The sequence below is a fragment of the Mustela erminea genome, chromosome 9, assembly GCF_009829155.1.
Source record: "Mustela erminea isolate mMusErm1 chromosome 9, mMusErm1.Pri, whole genome shotgun sequence".
Taxonomy (NCBI): domain Eukaryota; kingdom Metazoa; phylum Chordata; class Mammalia; order Carnivora; family Mustelidae; genus Mustela; species Mustela erminea.
Genome location: NC_045622.1, coordinates 56759429 through 56775947, shown reverse-complemented (window position 1 = coordinate 56775947; position 16519 = coordinate 56759429). Strand labels below are relative to the sequence as shown.

Genomic DNA, 16519 nt, shown 5'->3' with positions numbered 1-16519 from the left:
AATCGCGATTTCTCTCGGTTTCCGCAGACAGGTCTGCAGTCACTCGCCGAGAGCAGGGTGAGGCTGGGTCGGCGTGTCGCACAGCTCTGGACAGGGGCCTTGCTGGACACGGTTTTATCGCAGTTCCTGCAACTCATGGTTCACCGTCAAGTGTACCTGCAGGAGCTGCTGCTACTCCCCCAGAGGCCGCCCCACGAGAGCAAACGGTTGAGCCCGGAGACGGGACACCGGGCTGCCGGCCAGGTTAGCCACCGCTCCTGTGCAACCTCAGACCAGCTGCTTCTCCCTTCTGGGCCAGGGATTGCCAGGTGGAATCAGCTGCACGCCTTCACTCTCAGGGACCTCTATTTTCTGCGAAGAACTGAGCGCCTAAACCGTGCTCTGCACAGGAGCTCTTCTGCTTCCTGCCCTTCCACGAGTTTCTATCCCCTGGGAGTTTTTATACCATCAGACCTCTGCACTTGCTCTTCCCGCCGCCTGGAATCCTTTCCTCTCTCCTCTCGGCCAGCACCGACCTATGGCAGCCCTCCCGTTCCAACTCAAACGCCGTCACGTCCGAAAGCGGCGCCTCTTCCCCTCAGCCCCTTCCTCCTCCGCGCTTCAGCTCGCCGTCACGCTGTGCAGGCCTCGTGTCTGCGTCGCCTCCCCTCGCGGATCTGGAACGCCTCCAGGGCAGGGTCCGCGCTTGAGGGCTCTCTAGTTCCCTAGCTCAGGGCGCGCCCCGGCCGGAGGGTCCGTCGGCGACGTCGGTCACTTCCGGACGCGGTCTCGGCGCCGAGGGGTTAAGGACACCGACCGGGCGGCCGGCCGAGAGCGCGCGCAGGGGCGTGGGGGAAGCTGCCCCGGAGGCCGCGACCTCCGCCCCGGGTTACGGCGGCGGACGTAGGTGAGAACTTCTGGTGCGGCTTTCCCAGCACATCTGCGCGGCTTTCTCCACACCCCCACCCCTACTCCCACCGCAACCCCCATCCCACCCCCACCTCCACCTCCGGCGGACGCTCTTAGCGCGATCTGGGGAGTCCCCGCCGCGGCCGCCCGCTGACGTCACGGAGTCCCCCAGAGGCCCCGCCCCGGTTGCGCCTCCTTCCTTGGGAGAGGCGCGCGGTGCGGACGGGACAGCGGCGATGGCGGGGTCCGGGCCCCTCGGCGTGCCGACCGCCCGCTGGAAACGCCACATAGTGCGGCAGCTTCGGCAGCGGGACCGCGCGCAGAAGGCCCTCTTCCTGGAGCTGGTGCCGGCCTGTGAGTGCGCCGCGGGGGCCGTGCAAGACGGCAGTGGAGGGAACGGGGATCCGGGCGCGGGGACAGGGGATTGTCCGGCTCCTCGGGCTGAGAGCCGCGTGCAGAACAGCCTTCTCGCCTTCGGATCCGTGGGCCTGGAGGTCGCTCTGTCTGTTAAACGCCCCACCTCTGACTAGCCTCCGTTCCTGCCCTTTCCAGGCCGGACTGCTTAGAGCCCCTTCCAGGACCCAGTTTCCCCCGGTGCTCCTGCCCTCCTAACCCCTCAGGGCCCGCCTCTCCTGGACTGGGTCTCCCGGGTACGGGTTTGTTAGCTAGTGTTGTTTTTTTAAGGGTCTCTTATGCTCCCCCCTCCCGGGGCAGTTCCCAAGGTACAACTTAGTCGATCCACTTGGTCCCTGTCACCCAATGAAAGAACTCCGAGAGCAGCTACTTCTAAACTCTGAATCTCTATGGAGAAAGCTCAGAGTCTCAGGCTTCGCCACTGCTAAGTGATCCTGGCTTAGGTTTTTGGAGCATCTCTGTGCTTGGGCAACCCCAGCCTGAGGGAGAAACAGGAGGCTCCAGGCTGCTGGCTGAGACCAAGAAGTCATACTTAGGTGTTTCTGTGGGGTGGGGGCTGGTCAGGAGTGGGTACGGCAGTTCAAGCCAGGGTGAACAGGTGCATCTGTGTAAGTGCCCCTGGTCATTCGAGGTTGTATGTCCAGGGTCATGGTTGGGGGGATTACAACCACTATCCCACCAGCTCCAACACTGGTCCTAATTTTGGCTGCTGCTTAACTATCTCCCCCCTTATCCCCTAAACTGAATTTGCAGCTCTTGTCCTGGGCCATTTCCCTGCAACCCTCTAGGCTGCTGGTCCTCTCCCTCAGGGATGTGAAGCCAGCCTCCTGCCTCCAGGCAGCCTCACTTAACCACTGCTCTGATGGACAATGGAACCATCCAAGTTGAGGGAGAAGTTACCCCTGTTCCCCAAGAGCTGCAGTCCGTGAGACTGTAGAGACCCAGAGGGCTGAGATCAGACATAATGAAGCTCCAGTTTTCTATGTGGTCTAGGGTGGGTTGTAAGCTTCAGATTTTTCACCCTTAAATTGGGCAAAATGGCATCTTCTTTAGATTTGCTGGGGGAGGGGGCAGTGCAGTGCCCTGAGGGCTGGGGTGGGGTTTTGTGCGAGAACTAGGCCAGTGACCCCAGCTGAGGTGACAGGCAGGACACTGAGTGAAGGAAAGGAGCTGAGGAGCTAGGCCTGGGCTTACCACACACTGCCCCCACCTACGGAACTGGTGAGAAAAGAGGAAGTGAGTGTGGTGGGGGTGGACGGAGATATTCCAGGGTCTTAGCAAAAACTACCAAATTCAAGGAGGTCTGCTGAATAGTTGCTCAAGGACTTTCTCTTCTGGCCTGGGGGAACCTTACCCCAACCCTGGGGAAGACAGGATTGTTTTTCAGAGTAGAAAGTTAGAGCCCCTGGAGGGGAAGTAATTTGCCAAAGGCCAGAGGCAGGTGGAGCTGGGTTTATTTCATCACTCTTTGGGGCAAAGACTTGCTGTGGGGCAAGGCTGAATCAGTCTCTGGCCCCTTCCTTCCCTCAGGATCCACAGGGGTCGGTGAGGCCAGCCATCTCCTTCCCCTGCAGTGGTTGTCTTTCTTTAGTCTTCCCCTGGGAGGACCTGTGGGCTGGTACTGGGAGGAGGCTGTGCCAGGGCTGCAGGTCTTGGGAGAGCCCACAGACACCTTCAGACAGAGGCCAGAGTCCAGCCTGCCAGCAGCCATGCCATTCTGCATCCCTGGGCTCCTCCTACAGCCCTCCCAGCCAGAGAGGTAGGCCTGGAGTCTGCTGGAAATTGTTTTTCTCTGCCCCAGGCTCACCCTCCCCTACCCCTAGATAACCGTCTCCTAGAGAAGGCTGAGTTGCTGGCCTGGATCTCAGAGAAGCTGCAGCCAGAGCCAAATGATGTCACTCCCACTACCCTGCAGGGCCCCTGGTGAGTGTGAGTGTTCCTGGGTACAATGGGCTGCCTATGCCTGGGCCCTGCCCCCACTATGCTGGGTTCATTTTCTCCAGGGCATGTCACTGGTCCGTAGCTGCTACCCAGGGGAGGGAGGAGGTGGGCTTTTGAACCTTCCTCCACACCAGCTGCTTAGATGGTCCTTTCTCCACCACATTTCTCAGTCCATCTCTGTATTTGTCTCATCTCTTCCCTTCCCACCCCACACTCCTGTCTTTTCCCCTCCTCTTTTTTTGTCTCCCTGACCTTTACCTGATACCTCAAGGAAAGGTCTTGCTATATACTCCAAAGGGGGAGTGAAGATGAGAACCAGGAGTGGGTTGGGCCTCACAGCTGGGAGGGGCTTCTTCTTCTTTTCTTTTTTTAAAATAAAGATTAATCAGTTTGACACAGAGAGCTCACTCGCTTGCACACACACACAAGCAGGGGGAGTGACATGCAAAGGGAGAGGGAGAAGCTGGGTTCCGTGGAGCAGCAACAGGCAGCGTGATGTGGGGCTGGGTCCCAGGACCCTGGGATTATGACCTGAGCCGAAGGCAGACGCTCAACTGACTGAGCCACCCAGGTGCCCCTGGGAGGTGCTTCTGAAAGAGGGTCCTAGCTAGGGAACCCAAGGCCTGTGGGGAAATCCCAGAGCAGGGGAGTCATGGGCAGTTCCAGTTTCGGGAGACTTGCTCTTTTCTCTACTGGCTTTCTGGCTTCCACCTTCCTTAGGAGAAAGTTCATGGTTTTGGTTTCAGGCTTTTCGTGTTCATCCTGTGGGTGAACGGAGGGAAATGAACACCATTCTCTTATTGGTTGGCAGGGAGGAGGACTCGGGGCCTGACTCAGATGAAATCCCATCACCAACCACTCTGAGGGTGAAGTGGCAAGAGGAGGAGGAGGGGCTCCGGCGGGTCTGTGGTGAGGTAGGCTGGGCAGAGGTCTGAGAGAGAATGGCCTGGGGCCAGAATCCAGGACTCTGGGGGCAAGGGGATGTGGTCCAAGTGGTCCAGCAAGTGAGGGACATTCCCCCAGCTCAGTGCCACAGTGCTCTCCAGCTTGGTTCTGGCAACACAGGCAGAGTTGGTCTCCAGCAACAGCTAGAGGATGTGAGGTGAGAGCTCAGAGAAGAGTAGGAGGTGCACAAGGCCAGATGACGTCTGTTCCCCCTTCCAGATGGTCCTGGCTGCTCTGTTCGCATCCTGCTCCCCCAAACCCGGGGCCTGGCTCCGGTTGATGCACCGTGCACATGGGCAGACTAGATGAGCAGGCTGGCCCCCCACCACGGCAGGGGGTGCTGCTTCCACCCAACACTGCTGCCCCCACCCTGTGGGGTGTTTTGGCTTCGGTTTTGCCACATTGTCCTGGTTTTCTTCTCTTTTCTGTAGCGGTTGCTTCTGCACTCCCTTCTCTGGCTCCTTTCTCCCTCCCTTTCAATGCGGGTGTTCCCTGGAGCTTGGGTGGCTTCACAGACTCCTGTCACCTCAAAGACTGCTGCCTCCAAGACCTGTTTCTGGCCCAGCCTTCTCTCCTGAGCACCACACTCTTTGGTCAGCAAAAAGTAAGATTCACCATCTCCCTCACAGTACGTGGCCAGCCGCACATGGAGAGGGGACGCCTGTAGGTGCTGGGCTAAGCCTTGTTTCAGCTACTCCTCCGCAACTCTAGAGCAGGAATTGGAGGCTTAGAGAAGTGGAGCCAGGATTTGTACTCCCTCCCACACAAACCCGCCTTCAGTGATCTCCATTCATTCTTTCAACAAAGATTTATTGGCAGTTGTCATATCCAAGGCACAGGATAAGAACAAGACCTGGCCCCAGGTTGCTTCCAGTCCAGTGGAGGATACTGATAGGCCATAAACACGTGTCTGGTGACAGCATGCCACGTTACTTGCCGAACAACTGTGGGAGTGGGTCTCAAACCCAGTGAGAGCCTTTCCCTCAGAGGCCCTGCTGTAGTTGCAGCCTGACATTTGAGGCACTTTCTGGGTTGTGTGATCCTCAAGGCCTGGGATGCCTTTGGTTTGCTTCCGCTTAACTCTGGGGTTTGTCTCCACAGTCCATACTAGTGAATATTTGTAGACTAAATGATGGACGAGGTAGACCCTCCACCCCAACTGGCTGGAAAACTGGCTGGAAACTGAGGGGGCATCTCTGGTCCCTCCTGGCCCTTCATCCTGAGCTAGTAGTCATCAGATCATGGATCCTGCCTCCAAACCCATCAACTCTGTTGGCATGGCCCAGGTTACCCTCATCTCTTCCTGGATGATGCCTCCCTTGGCACTCCCATCCATTCTCCATACAGCACTCACAGCGAGAAAGAGAGAGATACGTGTATGTATGTACGTATGTATACACACACACACACACACACACACACACATATTTTTAAGTAGCCTCCATGCCCAGTGTGGGGCTTGAACTCACAACCCTGAGATTTAGCATCCCATGCTCTACCAACTGAGCCAGGGAGGTACCCCCAGAGTGATATATTTTATTAACAAAAAGATCACACTTAGACAATACGGACATACAAGGTTGTGAACATTTCAAGAGAACAGAAGCCCATGGAGTAAAGAAGTGGAACCCCCCTCACTGTCTCTCCCATTGTCAGCTTCGTATATAACTTCCAGAGCCCTTTAGCCTTCCCAGTGGAGTTCTCCAGCCTCCTGCCCCTCTCCCTGTCTCTGAACTCATACTCCCCTTTGTCGGGGACACTTCAACAAACCCCCTTAGCACTTCCTCCCTGGCCCAATGGCTCCCAGTCAGTTCCCATTGGATGTGCAGGGAATGGGGAGTGGCTTTTTCTTTAATTCTTAGTACTGTTTCGGATATTGCAACAAGCATACATCATTATCATTAACTTACTTGGGGCGGGGAATAGTTATAGATCATGGGAAGTTGCAAAGATTGGCTGCTTCTTATGTAACTATAGTACACAAAATCAGGAAACTGATATTGGTATGAGATGTACGTGTATTTTTTTGTCATGGTGTCCCCTATGTAGATGTGTGTGACCAGCAATATACAGCACGATTTCATCACTACAAAGATCTCTCTCTTGCTACCCTTTTTGGCCGCAGCTCACTCCTCTCCCCCAACCATCCCTAACCCTGCAACCAATCACTCATCTGTTTTCCATCTCTTATTTGGATTTTGAAAAACCTCCCCCCAAATACTGTGTTACAAAATAGCAATGAAAGGAAATGACAGGCCAGGAAGCAGAAGTGGAGGTCAGATTGCTCCGTGGTAAAAGGAATTACAAACATTATAGATTGGGCCAGCTAGGAAGGTAGGCAGGTGTGGGAGCACTCACACAGAGAGGTATGTCAGTGTAGGGGAGCAGCCCTGGCCTTGCTCCTCAATCCGTCCCTCACCAGGCCCACGTGAGAAGAACATAGGAACAAGTTAGCAACCAGAGTCCCAGCCTTGGTTATTTCCTCATGTTCCTCTTGTCACACTGGTAGGAACTTCTTCGCCTGAAGTCTGTCTCTTCCACTGACCCCTCAGCTCTAAAAAGTGGGACTCGACCTTCCTATCTGTGGCTTTCCCAGCTGTTGGTTGAAGGACAGCTGAATGGGGCAGGGGCATAGATGAACTGACCTTCACCCCCACTCTCGGGCTGGGGGCAGCTCCAGTATTCAGTCTGGTCTCCATGCTCCCACAGCCCATTCTTGTTATTGCCCTGTGTCTCTGCTTAAGGCTCCTGGTTGCTCTCTAGAATCTTTGCTTGGGTAGGCCAGGGTTAGAGCTTGGGGAACAGAGCCCACATCCCTTGAACTTTTCCTGTGGACCTGTCCTGTACTTGGAGCATCATGTTAGGTGGCCTGCCACTTGGCTGTGTAACTTTGTCAAGACACATAACCTCTCTGTGCCAGTGTTCTCGTCTGTAAAATGGAGAAAATGGCAGTACCTATCTCCTGCTGTTGTTATGGTGATTGAAAGAGTTAGTATGTGTGTAGTACTCAGGACAGGGGCATGACACACATGTGCTCTGTAAACATTTGCTATTATCTGAAATATTACTCCTCCTAATAGTTCTACATTCCCGGAGAAGGGAAAGTACTATCATTCCCACTTTACAGGTGAGGAAACAGCAGGTCCAGAGAGGTTAAATGACTACCCTGGAGTCACAGAGAAAATAAGTGGCACTGCCAGTACCGAAATTTAGCTGTTAGACTCCAGAGCCTAAGGTCCTTTCACTGTTGCACAAAAACAACAGTGCGTTCCCCTGCACGATCCTAAAGCTGTCTGAGCCTCTGCTTCCGGTTCTGTAAGACCGCGGGTGGCTGGAGTAGCAGACTGTTCCAGTGGTGTCCGGCCGGCAAGGCGCGGTGGGAGCCCCATCGAGGCGCTCCCGTTCACCTCCCGCCCACCTCCCGCCCCACTCCCGCCCCCGACCGCTCCTAGATGGCCTACCAGGTAGTGGAGAAGAGCGCTGCCCTGGGCGCCCTGGAGTCGACGCTGGAGGAGCGGCAAAGCAGGTAGGCGCGGGCCAGCGCGAGGGGGGATCGCGCCCATCTCTGGGTGGCTCGGGCCGTCTCTGCCGGGGAAGAGGGGACGGGGTGCTCCTGAGTGTCTGCAGCACGGCCCGAGAACTTTCCCTACGTAGTTGGTTGGAGGCTTGGCTTAGTCACCTGCCTGGCTGCATGAGAGGGACAGTGTGTCCCATCTCTGAGACGGGCGCCACCACGCGGTGACACAGGGTCCCCCCTCTTGCAGGCTGGCAGCTCTGGAGGCGCACGTGGCGGAGCTGCAGGAGGCGAGGGCGCGGCACGCGCGGCAAGTGGACGCACAGCGGGAGCTGAACGCAGCGCAGCGGGCAGCCTACGAGGCGCTGCGCGCGCACGCCAGGCTCCAGGAGGCAGCCCTGCGCAGGCTGGAGGAGGAGGCGCGGGACCTGCTCGAGCGGCTCGTGCAGCGCAAGGCGCGCGCCGCCGCGGAGCGCAACCTGCGCCTTGAGCGCCTCGAGAAGTGAGCGCGCTTGGCCCCGCCCCTCGGAGGCGCGGCGCTGTTGTGGGTGGGCACGGTCCGCGCGGCACCTCTGCTTGCCGAGTCGCGTCGGGCGGGGGTAGGGCTATCTGGATGCTTCTCACCTCCAGGGCCAAGCAGGCGCAGGTGTCCTTGGAGCTGAAGAAGGCTGCCAAGCGGACAGTTAGCATCAGCGAGTAAGAGTGGGGATGCGCCGGGTCCTGCTCGCTCAGCCTCGGCCCCGCTGCTCTAAGGGACCCTTTTTCTCAGGGCTCTGCCTGCAATTCTGCCCCACCCACAACCTGGTCCTCACGAGGCCCCCATGTAGACAGTCTACAGGACACATGCGGACTCGTGTGTTCTGGCCGTAGGAAACAGCAGGCCTGCCCATCGCACGTGCGCCCACACCAACCCCTCTTCACCGTGTTGTGTGCTGGAGGCAGGGGGTGCTGGTCCCTTGACTTTCCTGAGTTTCACTCCCTCTCCCAGGAGCCCACACAGTGTAAGCCAGGGGATCAGAGAGGAGGCTGAGACTCTGGCCCCGACTGCTGAGCCCCTATCCCTGAAGAGTGAGGCTGGTGACAAGTGGAAGAGACCCTTCAGGTGAGGACTGTCTCAGGGCTCTGAGCTGGGCCCCACTCTGGAGTCTTCCTCCAGGGCCTTGGGCTGAGCTTTTGGGTTGAGAGGAGTTTGGGGAGAAGCTGTAGTACAGCTCAGGCCTCCCAGGACGGGTCTGATCTCCAGTGCCTGGAGCTTGGGGTCATTGCCACCTTAGGGACCCCCACGCCTCTTTCTCTCCTTCTCAGGACCGGAGCTCTGGGGGTGGGGCGTCACTCTGGTGAATGGGTGTCACCAGCAGGGAACTGTGGGCAAGGCCTAGGACTCAGCTGTCACAGGCATATGTGTGTCGGCAAAGGTGTGCAACTCACAGGGACATGAGGGCACACGTGTGTACAACCTTGGGGGAGCATATCAGAGTGCGAGTGAACATGTGAGCATGTATAGATGTGAGCTGTCATGGGCTTCTGAAGCCCAGGGATTGGGGTTTCCATCCTGAGGGCCTCTCCCCTCAGTCTCCCCCATTCGTCTCCATTTGTCTGTCATTGAAGCTGCCCTCCCCACACCCTCGCTCCATTCACCAACTCGAAGCCTTCTCTTTCAGCCCTTCCTTGCAGGTCACTGGTGTCTGGGCCTGGGGGCAGTGAAAGAACTCTGGGGAGGGCATGGGATGCTGGTCCCCAAAGTCCTGGAAGCCCTGGTGGGCCAAGTCATCCCAGGACACATCTTCTTCTGGACATTTTTGAGGTCATTCAGTGGGCCTAGGTTTTACCTCCCTCCATCCTCCAGCCTTGTGCTATCCCAGCGCGAGGACACCTCACCCTTTCCCCAATATGCCCCAGCTCAGCCTCCCCAGAACTTTTGTCAGGGGGCAGTTCTTACCATCATGGTGGAAACTTCAGGAGACTTTATTGCCAAATCCCTCCCTGCCTCCGCCTTCCTGGGACTACTGGTGGGTCATCCCGCTCTCCTGCTCGTGGAGGAGCTGAGTTCTTGTCCCAGGCTCAACGGCCTATGAGCCTCAGGGTCCCCAGCAGGGTGTAGGGATGAATGGCTGTTGCCCAAACACTCCCTGGCCAGTCCCTTAGCAAGTGTTTCTTAACTCCACCCCAGATCTGCCTCTGCCACCTCCCTGACACTCTCCCGCTGTGTGGATGTGGTGAAGGAGCTTCTGGAGTAAGTGTATGTGTGCACCCACAGGTGTGTGAAGGGTGTGGGCCTCTCGGAGGCCCATGGCAGGCTTCTGGAGTCCAGGCTTGGTCTGTGTGTGTCCGGATCTGTCCGTGCATGTGTTCGCCCAGCTGTCTGTGTGAATCTCTGCTGCCTCTCCCAGACCTCATTTCCCTCATTTCCAGGCCCTTCCTGGCTGTCCTCCACACTTTGTCCCTCAGCTGTGGTCCTCCCGGGGAACCAGGCTCTCCAGCCCGAGCCTGGATAGGAACTACCACTCAGTTGGGAAATAGGCTGAGATGTGTCAGGACTTGCTCAGGGTCCCAGAGCCAAGTGGCAGCAAGGCTCGGACTGAAACCCCAGCCCAGGGGTTGCCCCACATCCACCAACTTCTCCTTGCCTCTGTGCCTTTCCTGTCTTCACCGGGACCCCTGGGGTCAGAGGCTGGGTTGGGAGCAAGCTGGCTGCCCCACCCCCCCAGGCCATGTTCTGCCACCTGTCCTGTCTGCTTTCCATTGTTGCTGCCTCGGGAGTGTGAGACTCCCATGTCAGAAGGCCTTGCCGGATGCCTTCCTCACACCTGCCCCCCACCCAGTTTCAAGAAGAGGAGAGGCCACTCGGTTGGGGGAGCTCCTGAGCAGCGATACCAGAGCATCCCTGTGTGTGTGGCTGCCCGGCCTCCTACCCAAGTGCAGGATGTGCTGGTAAGGGAGGGGCTGCACCACATGCCCGAGGCACCTGTGTGGGGAGTGTAGGCCCCAGGGGTGCTCCACGAAAGCCAGGGAGACAAGGCTGGCTCCTCAGCTAGAGCGCACGTTTCCTTTCCCAGCCAGTGGCAGAACCCTCTCAGCATTTAGTAACCGGGGATGGGCTGGAGCGGGAGGTCAGGAGGCCAGGCAGAGAACTATGGGGAAGCCACAGGGGTGTGTGTGAGAGAGAGCCTGTGAGTGTGTGCAGAGAGGTGTGTGTGGTGGGGACCAGAGGCACCAGCCTCTTTTTTCCCCATAGGATGCCCACCTCTCCGAGGTCAATGCTGTTTGTTTTGGTCCCAGCAGCAGCCTCCTGGCCACCGGAGGGGCTGACCGCCTCATCCAGCTCTGGAATGTTGTGGGAGGTGAGGATTTCTCCTCTATGGGCCAACCTCGTGCTTTCTCTCCAGAGCCCACCCTCAGCTTGCTGCTTGGTGGTCGAAAGTCTTAGATCTGTTTGTGTTTCCTCACATGTAACATTTCTGTGGGCAGTGCCCATATGACCCCTTGGCAAGAGTTCTGGTCTGAGCCTCCTAGCTGCTGGGATCCAGGTCTGCGGGATGGGGAGGGCCCGGCTCAGATGGTCCCTGTTAGAGGAAATGGGGGTCCCTTCTCATTAGATTCTGCAGGGATAGGCCCTTGAGAAGCAGGTCCCTGGGGTCCAGCAGGTGACTTCCTCTTCTGGTATCACTTGAGCTCTCAGAACTCAGGAGATGAGTGTCAGTGGTCTACCCTGTGCTTGTAGAGGCGGATGTGGTGGGGAGTCACAATCATTTCCTAGAGGCTTCCTAGAGAAAGGTCTGGTGCTGGCTTGCTGTGTGACCTGGGGACAGTCCCTTCTCTCTGGTCTTCTGCAGCTCTGTGAGGTGATCAGCTGCCCCCAGAGCCCCCAATGGCAGTTTGGGAAGGCGCAGTCTCCAGCCCAGGCCCCCAGAATTCTTTCCTCTAACTTGGGAGAGACTAATCTTCCCAGTTTCTCCTCTTCATGTGGTTAGTGATTTCATTTCACCTGTCCTTTTCCGGTACCCCCAGGTCGTCTGGAGGCCAACCAAACCCTTGAAGGAGCTGGTGGCAGCATCACCAGTGTGGACTTCGACCCTTCGGTGAGGGGACTTAGCCTCAGTGACATGGTGTGCCTGTTGTGTGGGCTCCCCAACCCGCTCTCCACACTGGGCAGGTGGGGGCTCTGGGACATAAGGGAACATCGTGGGTGTCCTAGAACCAGTCCGTCTGGCTGCTACACAACTCTTCCCTGGGCCTGGAGGCTGCTCTCCCTGCTTGGATGATCTGGGAAGCTCTAAGGCAGCCCCTGCCCCAGCTCTCTGGCCTGAGGGATGTTGCTTCTGTCCAGGTCCAGGTTAAGGGCCTTCGCCTTCCCCTTCCATCTTTCCAGGGCTCACAGGTATTAGCAGCTACTTACAATCAGGCCGCCCAGATCTGGAAGGTGGGGGAGGTACAGTCCAAGGTAAGGCCTGACTGAGGAGGCAGCCCTGGGGGGTCAGAGGTCGTGCCTTGGGTCTTGGCCATGTCCTTGATCCATTTGTGGGATGGGGGTGGGAAGGAGACACTGTCTGGACACACAGACAAGGTGACAGCTGCCAAATTCAAGCTAACGAGGCATCAGGCGGTGACTGGGAGCCGAGACCGGACGGTGAAGGAGTGGGACCTCGGTCGTGCCTACTGTGAGGCCCAGCCCCTACCTCCCCTTCCCTACCTGCTGGCATCCCCAAACTGGGTCAAGGATACCTCAGCCTGTGCTCTGAGAATGGCTCTAAATTTCACAGGCTTTTAGGGTGAAACCTCCCATGGCCTTTCCTCTGCTCCCCAATAATGCTTTCTGCCTGGTTTCTTGGTGACCTCAGGCTTTGGGCAGGGAAACGGGACCTGGCTTCTAGTTTGGGGAGGACAGGTACTCCTCTGGGGCCTTTGGACCTCAGCTTCTCTGGATGTCCTGTGGGATGGCTTCCAACAACCTTTTTCTGAGGCTAGGGCTCTGCTCCTTGGTCCCCAGGCTCCAGGACCATCAATGTCCTTTCCTACTGTAATGATGTGGTGTGTGGGGACCATGTCATCATTAGTGGCCACTATGACCAGAAGATCCGGTTCTGGGACAGCAGGTGACAAGCATGGGCTGTGCGTGGTTGAGGCATGGGGGCAGGCTTCCTGTGTTCTCTTTCCTTTCTCTGGCCATGCAGCCACAGAGGCACCTCAGGGAAGTGCTAAGTGTGGCCCCTTGAAGGATCTGCTGCCTCTGGGGACCTATGGCACCTTTTTAGTGACTCTTGGTGCAGCTGCTGGACTCGGCCTGGGCTTCACCAACCAAAATGGAGGAGCCCCCTTTTCTATGTAGTTACTACCTTTTAATCAAAGGAAACAAAGTTCTAGTTCTTTCACTTTAGAGCCCAGCACTGGGTTTGGGTGATTTATAAAAGCCAGTGCTGGAGCCAGCGCCAAGCCTGTCTCTAGGTCCTCCTTCCGGGTGTGCGGTGACTGCTGTTGGAAACCCTCTGCTCTCTCTCACACGCTGAAAGGCAGCTCTCATTGTTTTCTCTCCAGCACTTATTTTAGTGACCCAAGGGTTTTGAGGCCCCAGCTTCCACTCAGAGGCTGGCTAAGTTCCTCTGGGAGGGGCTGGCTGCAGTGGGAGAAGGGAGATTAGCCAGCTGCAGACCTGGTCCTAGTGATCTGAGACCCGGGGGCACCTCCTGACTTTGTTAACCTGTCAGGAGTGGCCTCGGTGGGCTGTTCCTCATCCCTACCTGTTTCCAATCCTCAGGGTCCCCTGCTGCACCCAGGTCATCCCTGTGCAGGGCCGGGTCACCTCCCTGAACCTCAGCTATGACCAACTGCATCTGCTCAGCTGTTCCCGAGATGACACGCTCAAGGTCATTGACCTTCGTGTCAGCAATATCCGCCAGGTGTTCAGGTACCTGCCCCAGGCTCCCTGACCCTGTGGCTTTGGCTGGGGCAGCTGGGTTTCTCATCCTTTGTTAAGGGCCCTTCTGGACCTGTCAGTGGGGGACCCATCCTGGAGGCCCTTCCGGACCAGGGCCTGTCGAGGTGTCCCAAGTTCTTGATGGAGGGAGGAAGCTCTTGAAGCTCCTGAGGGCAGGAACCGGCGGCCATGTTCATTCTGACCCCGATTCTCTGGGTCCTCAGGGCTGATGGCTTCAGGTGCGGTTCTGATTGGACCAAAGCTGTGTTCAGGTGTGTCTGTGAGAGCGTGGGCCTGTCCCTAAGTGTGCCCCACCTGACCGCGTAGGTCCGTGTCTGCGTGGACACGTCTGTGTCTGCATGTGTGTGTCCTCACTTCTGGTCATCCCTTGCTTGCTCTGCTGTGGCCACTGCAGCCCGGACAGAAGCTATGCGCTGGCAGGTTCCTGGGATGGAGCCCTTTACATCTGGGATGTAGACACCGGCAAGCTGGAGGGTAGTCTGCGGGGACCCCACTGGTGAGCACAGCCCCCACCCCCCACCTCAGCCACAGGGCCATTGCCCACCCCTCCCCCCGATCCCCGGCCCCAGGGCTGCTCAGCAAGTTCTGAGTTATGACATGCTTGGGACCCTGGAGTCCCCAGCCATTGTCCCCACATCCTCCCCCACCCCTGAGCCCTTCTTAGTTCTCAAGGTTCTTTCCTGTGCGCACAGCTCTGTGAGCCCATTTTATAGGAGAGGCAGCAGGCTCAGAGAGAGCCTCAAAATTCCTGGTTCCCATAATGAGGGGCAGAACCTAGGCTGCAGGTCCGGCTTCTGATGCCTCCCTGAAGCCTGTCCCTTCCTGTCCTCAGCACTGCTATCAACGCTGTGGCCTGGTGTGCCTCGGGGAGCCATGTGGTGAGCGTGGACCAGGCCAGGAAGGTCGTGCTCTGGCGCTAGTGTCATGACTCCTCCTGCCAGGGCTGAAGCTCGAGTCTGAAGCCCAAACCCAGAGGACAGCTTCCCACTGCTCACAGGACTCCAGAGCAAGTGGGGCTGGGGGTTGGGGGGCGGTGACCTTGGGGCATTTAATGGGGACTAAGGCCTGGCAGGACCTGGCCTGTTTAAAAAAAAAGTTTGTGTGTGTGTGTGTGGGGGGGAATTATAGTATATTTTGTTTGTTTTGAATCTCTGATTTCTTACTTTCTTTGACATAAGTGAAAAAAAATTGCATCTAAACTGGTGTCTGCTTGCCTCTTTGCAGCATTCAGGTAGCAGAAGCTTTTGGGCTGGTGGCTCAAGGACACCTGGGCTTGGCCCCCTTCCTCCTGCTGCACAGAGCTGGGGCAGAGCCAGTCTGGCCTCACTGCTGTTCACGTCTGAGGAGACAGCATGAAGAAAGGCTCACAGGCAGCAAAGGGCAGTGGCTCTTGGAGCCATGGGAATTTCACCCTTGGGTCAAGCTGGTCCAGAGACCAAGCCAACACCTTGGGCCCTCCTACTTCAGGCACCCGGAGCAGGCTGAGGCTGTGGAGGGGGTGGTTGGGAGTTCCAAGGAAGGAGCACGAGAAGCAGCCAGAGGGGCTCTGGTGGAAAGGGTCCTAACAAATCAGAGAGTGATGTCAAGTACTTAGTACACCAGGCCTGTCTTTAGATGGGGGCACATTCTCGCTCCAGAGGTGGAGCCCAGAAAGTGGGGGGAACAGTCTGTACAGGTCTGAGTGTTGGGGAGGACAGCTGTGGGCAGAGCCTGGGTGCCCCTCTGTCAGCCTCAGGCTTGGAGGAGTCATCAGTAGGACAGCCACTGCCAGTTACAAGACAACAGAAGGGACTTCTGTCCCCGAGTGCTAGGACCTTACTGTGGAGTGCTGCTCATTTGAGATTCAAAGGCTTTACTCTGCAATTCTCAGTGTCCTACTTTATGACCTTCCAAAGTCTCCTGGGGGTCATTGCCCTTTCCAGGGTTTGGAAGCCATTCCCAGGATGAGCAGTAGGCCGCTGAGAGCCTGAACTCCACAGCCAGGCTGTCTGTGTCAGAGTCACAGCCCACCGTTCAGTAGCTGCGTGATTTTAAGCCGGTTCCTTAACACCTTTGTGCCTTAGTTTCCTTCTCTGTGAAAGGGGGAAATAGTAGTACTCGCCTCAGAGGGTGCCTAGGTGGTACAGTCCAAGTGTCTGCCTCTTTGTTTCCACTCAGGTTGTGATCTTGGGGTTGTGAGATGAAGCCCTGCAGCAGACTCTGCGCTCAGCAGTCAGCTTGATTCATTCTCCCTCCCTCTCTGCCCCTTCCCCCTTCCTATTCACACAGTTTCTCTCTCTCTCTTTCAAAAAAAAAAAAAAAAAAAAAAAGTACTCACCTCAGAACGTACTGTATGGACTCCAGGTATCTGTAAAGCTCTTAGCACAGGCCAAAAAGGACGTGTTGATTAAATACCCAGTCTACACTCTGCTGACTCTCCCGTCACTGCTCTTGCCCCAGCTGTCCCCTGGGCTCTAGGTGACATACCTACCTGCCTCCCAGACATCATCTCCCCTGACAGAGTCTCTTCCCCTCCTGCCCCACATACCCCGGCACCAGGGGCTGGAGTGTCTAACTTTAACCTAGCTGCAACGCAGGCCCCCCTCTAGTCTTGCTGTGTCTCCAGCCAGGCCCCTTGTCGTGGCCAGAGTGACTTTCCAGGGTATCCTGGTCACAGATACAACCCTTTCAAGCTCCCAGGCTGCCTGCAGAGAAGCTGCTTGGCATTAAATCCAAACCCTTTAGCAGTGAGCCCGCTGACCTCAGCTGCATTTTCATTTCCTTGCTACTCTGAATGTGCTTTGCATATTGATTTTTCTCTCTGCCCAGAATGTTCTTCCCTCCCAGCCCCCAATTCAAATGTGTCCTTTGGGATAATCTCACTGAGAGCCTTTCTTCACTTACCA

The 16519-nt window shown here is 56.9% G+C and overlaps 1 protein-coding gene across 12 annotated transcripts; it reads left to right on the top strand.

The window, feature by feature from the left end:
* The first annotated feature begins 607 nt into the window (after positions 1-607).
* Positions 608-14784, top strand: ATG16L2 (autophagy related 16 like 2). 12 transcript variants are annotated; one of them, XM_032360453.1, is made up of 19 exons: positions 1139-1242; positions 1441-1538; positions 3126-3225; positions 4055-4157; positions 7641-7714; positions 7953-8204; positions 8333-8398; positions 8691-8804; positions 9873-9935; positions 10525-10633; positions 10938-11043; positions 11711-11844; positions 11961-12143; positions 12240-12360; positions 12690-12795; positions 13455-13604; positions 13838-13885; positions 14029-14130; positions 14467-14784. In XM_032360453.1, the coding sequence occupies exons 5-19, from the start codon at positions 7641-7643 to the stop codon at positions 14552-14554; spliced, it is 1716 nt and encodes a 571-aa protein (XP_032216344.1). In that variant the 5' UTR covers positions 1139-1242; positions 1441-1538; positions 3126-3225; positions 4055-4157; the 3' UTR covers positions 14555-14784. The 12 variants fall into 12 exon arrangements, 11 of the variants coding, with proteins under 11 accessions (XP_032216334.1, XP_032216333.1, XP_032216336.1 ...); XM_032360442.1 differs by lacking the exon at positions 1441-1538 and having other exon boundaries at positions 868-1242; XM_032360444.1 differs by lacking the exon at positions 1441-1538 and having other exon boundaries at positions 878-1242; positions 11711-11781; positions 12072-12143.
* Positions 14785-16519: the final 1735 nt, after the last annotated feature.

Excerpts from the sequence above, each read along its gene's own strand:
- ATG16L2 (XM_032360442.1), top strand. The coding sequence starts at position 1,125 with ATGGCGGGGTCCGGGCCCCTCGGCGTGCCGACCGCCCGCTGGAAACGC. Across the intron at positions 3,226-4,054 it reads ACTACCCTGCAGGGCCCCTG|GGAGGAGGACTCGGGGCCTG; the intron begins GTGAGTGTGAGT and ends ATTGGTTGGCAG. Across the intron at positions 12,144-12,239 it reads TGGGGGAGGTACAGTCCAAG|GAGACACTGTCTGGACACAC; the intron begins GTAAGGCCTGAC and ends GGGGGTGGGAAG.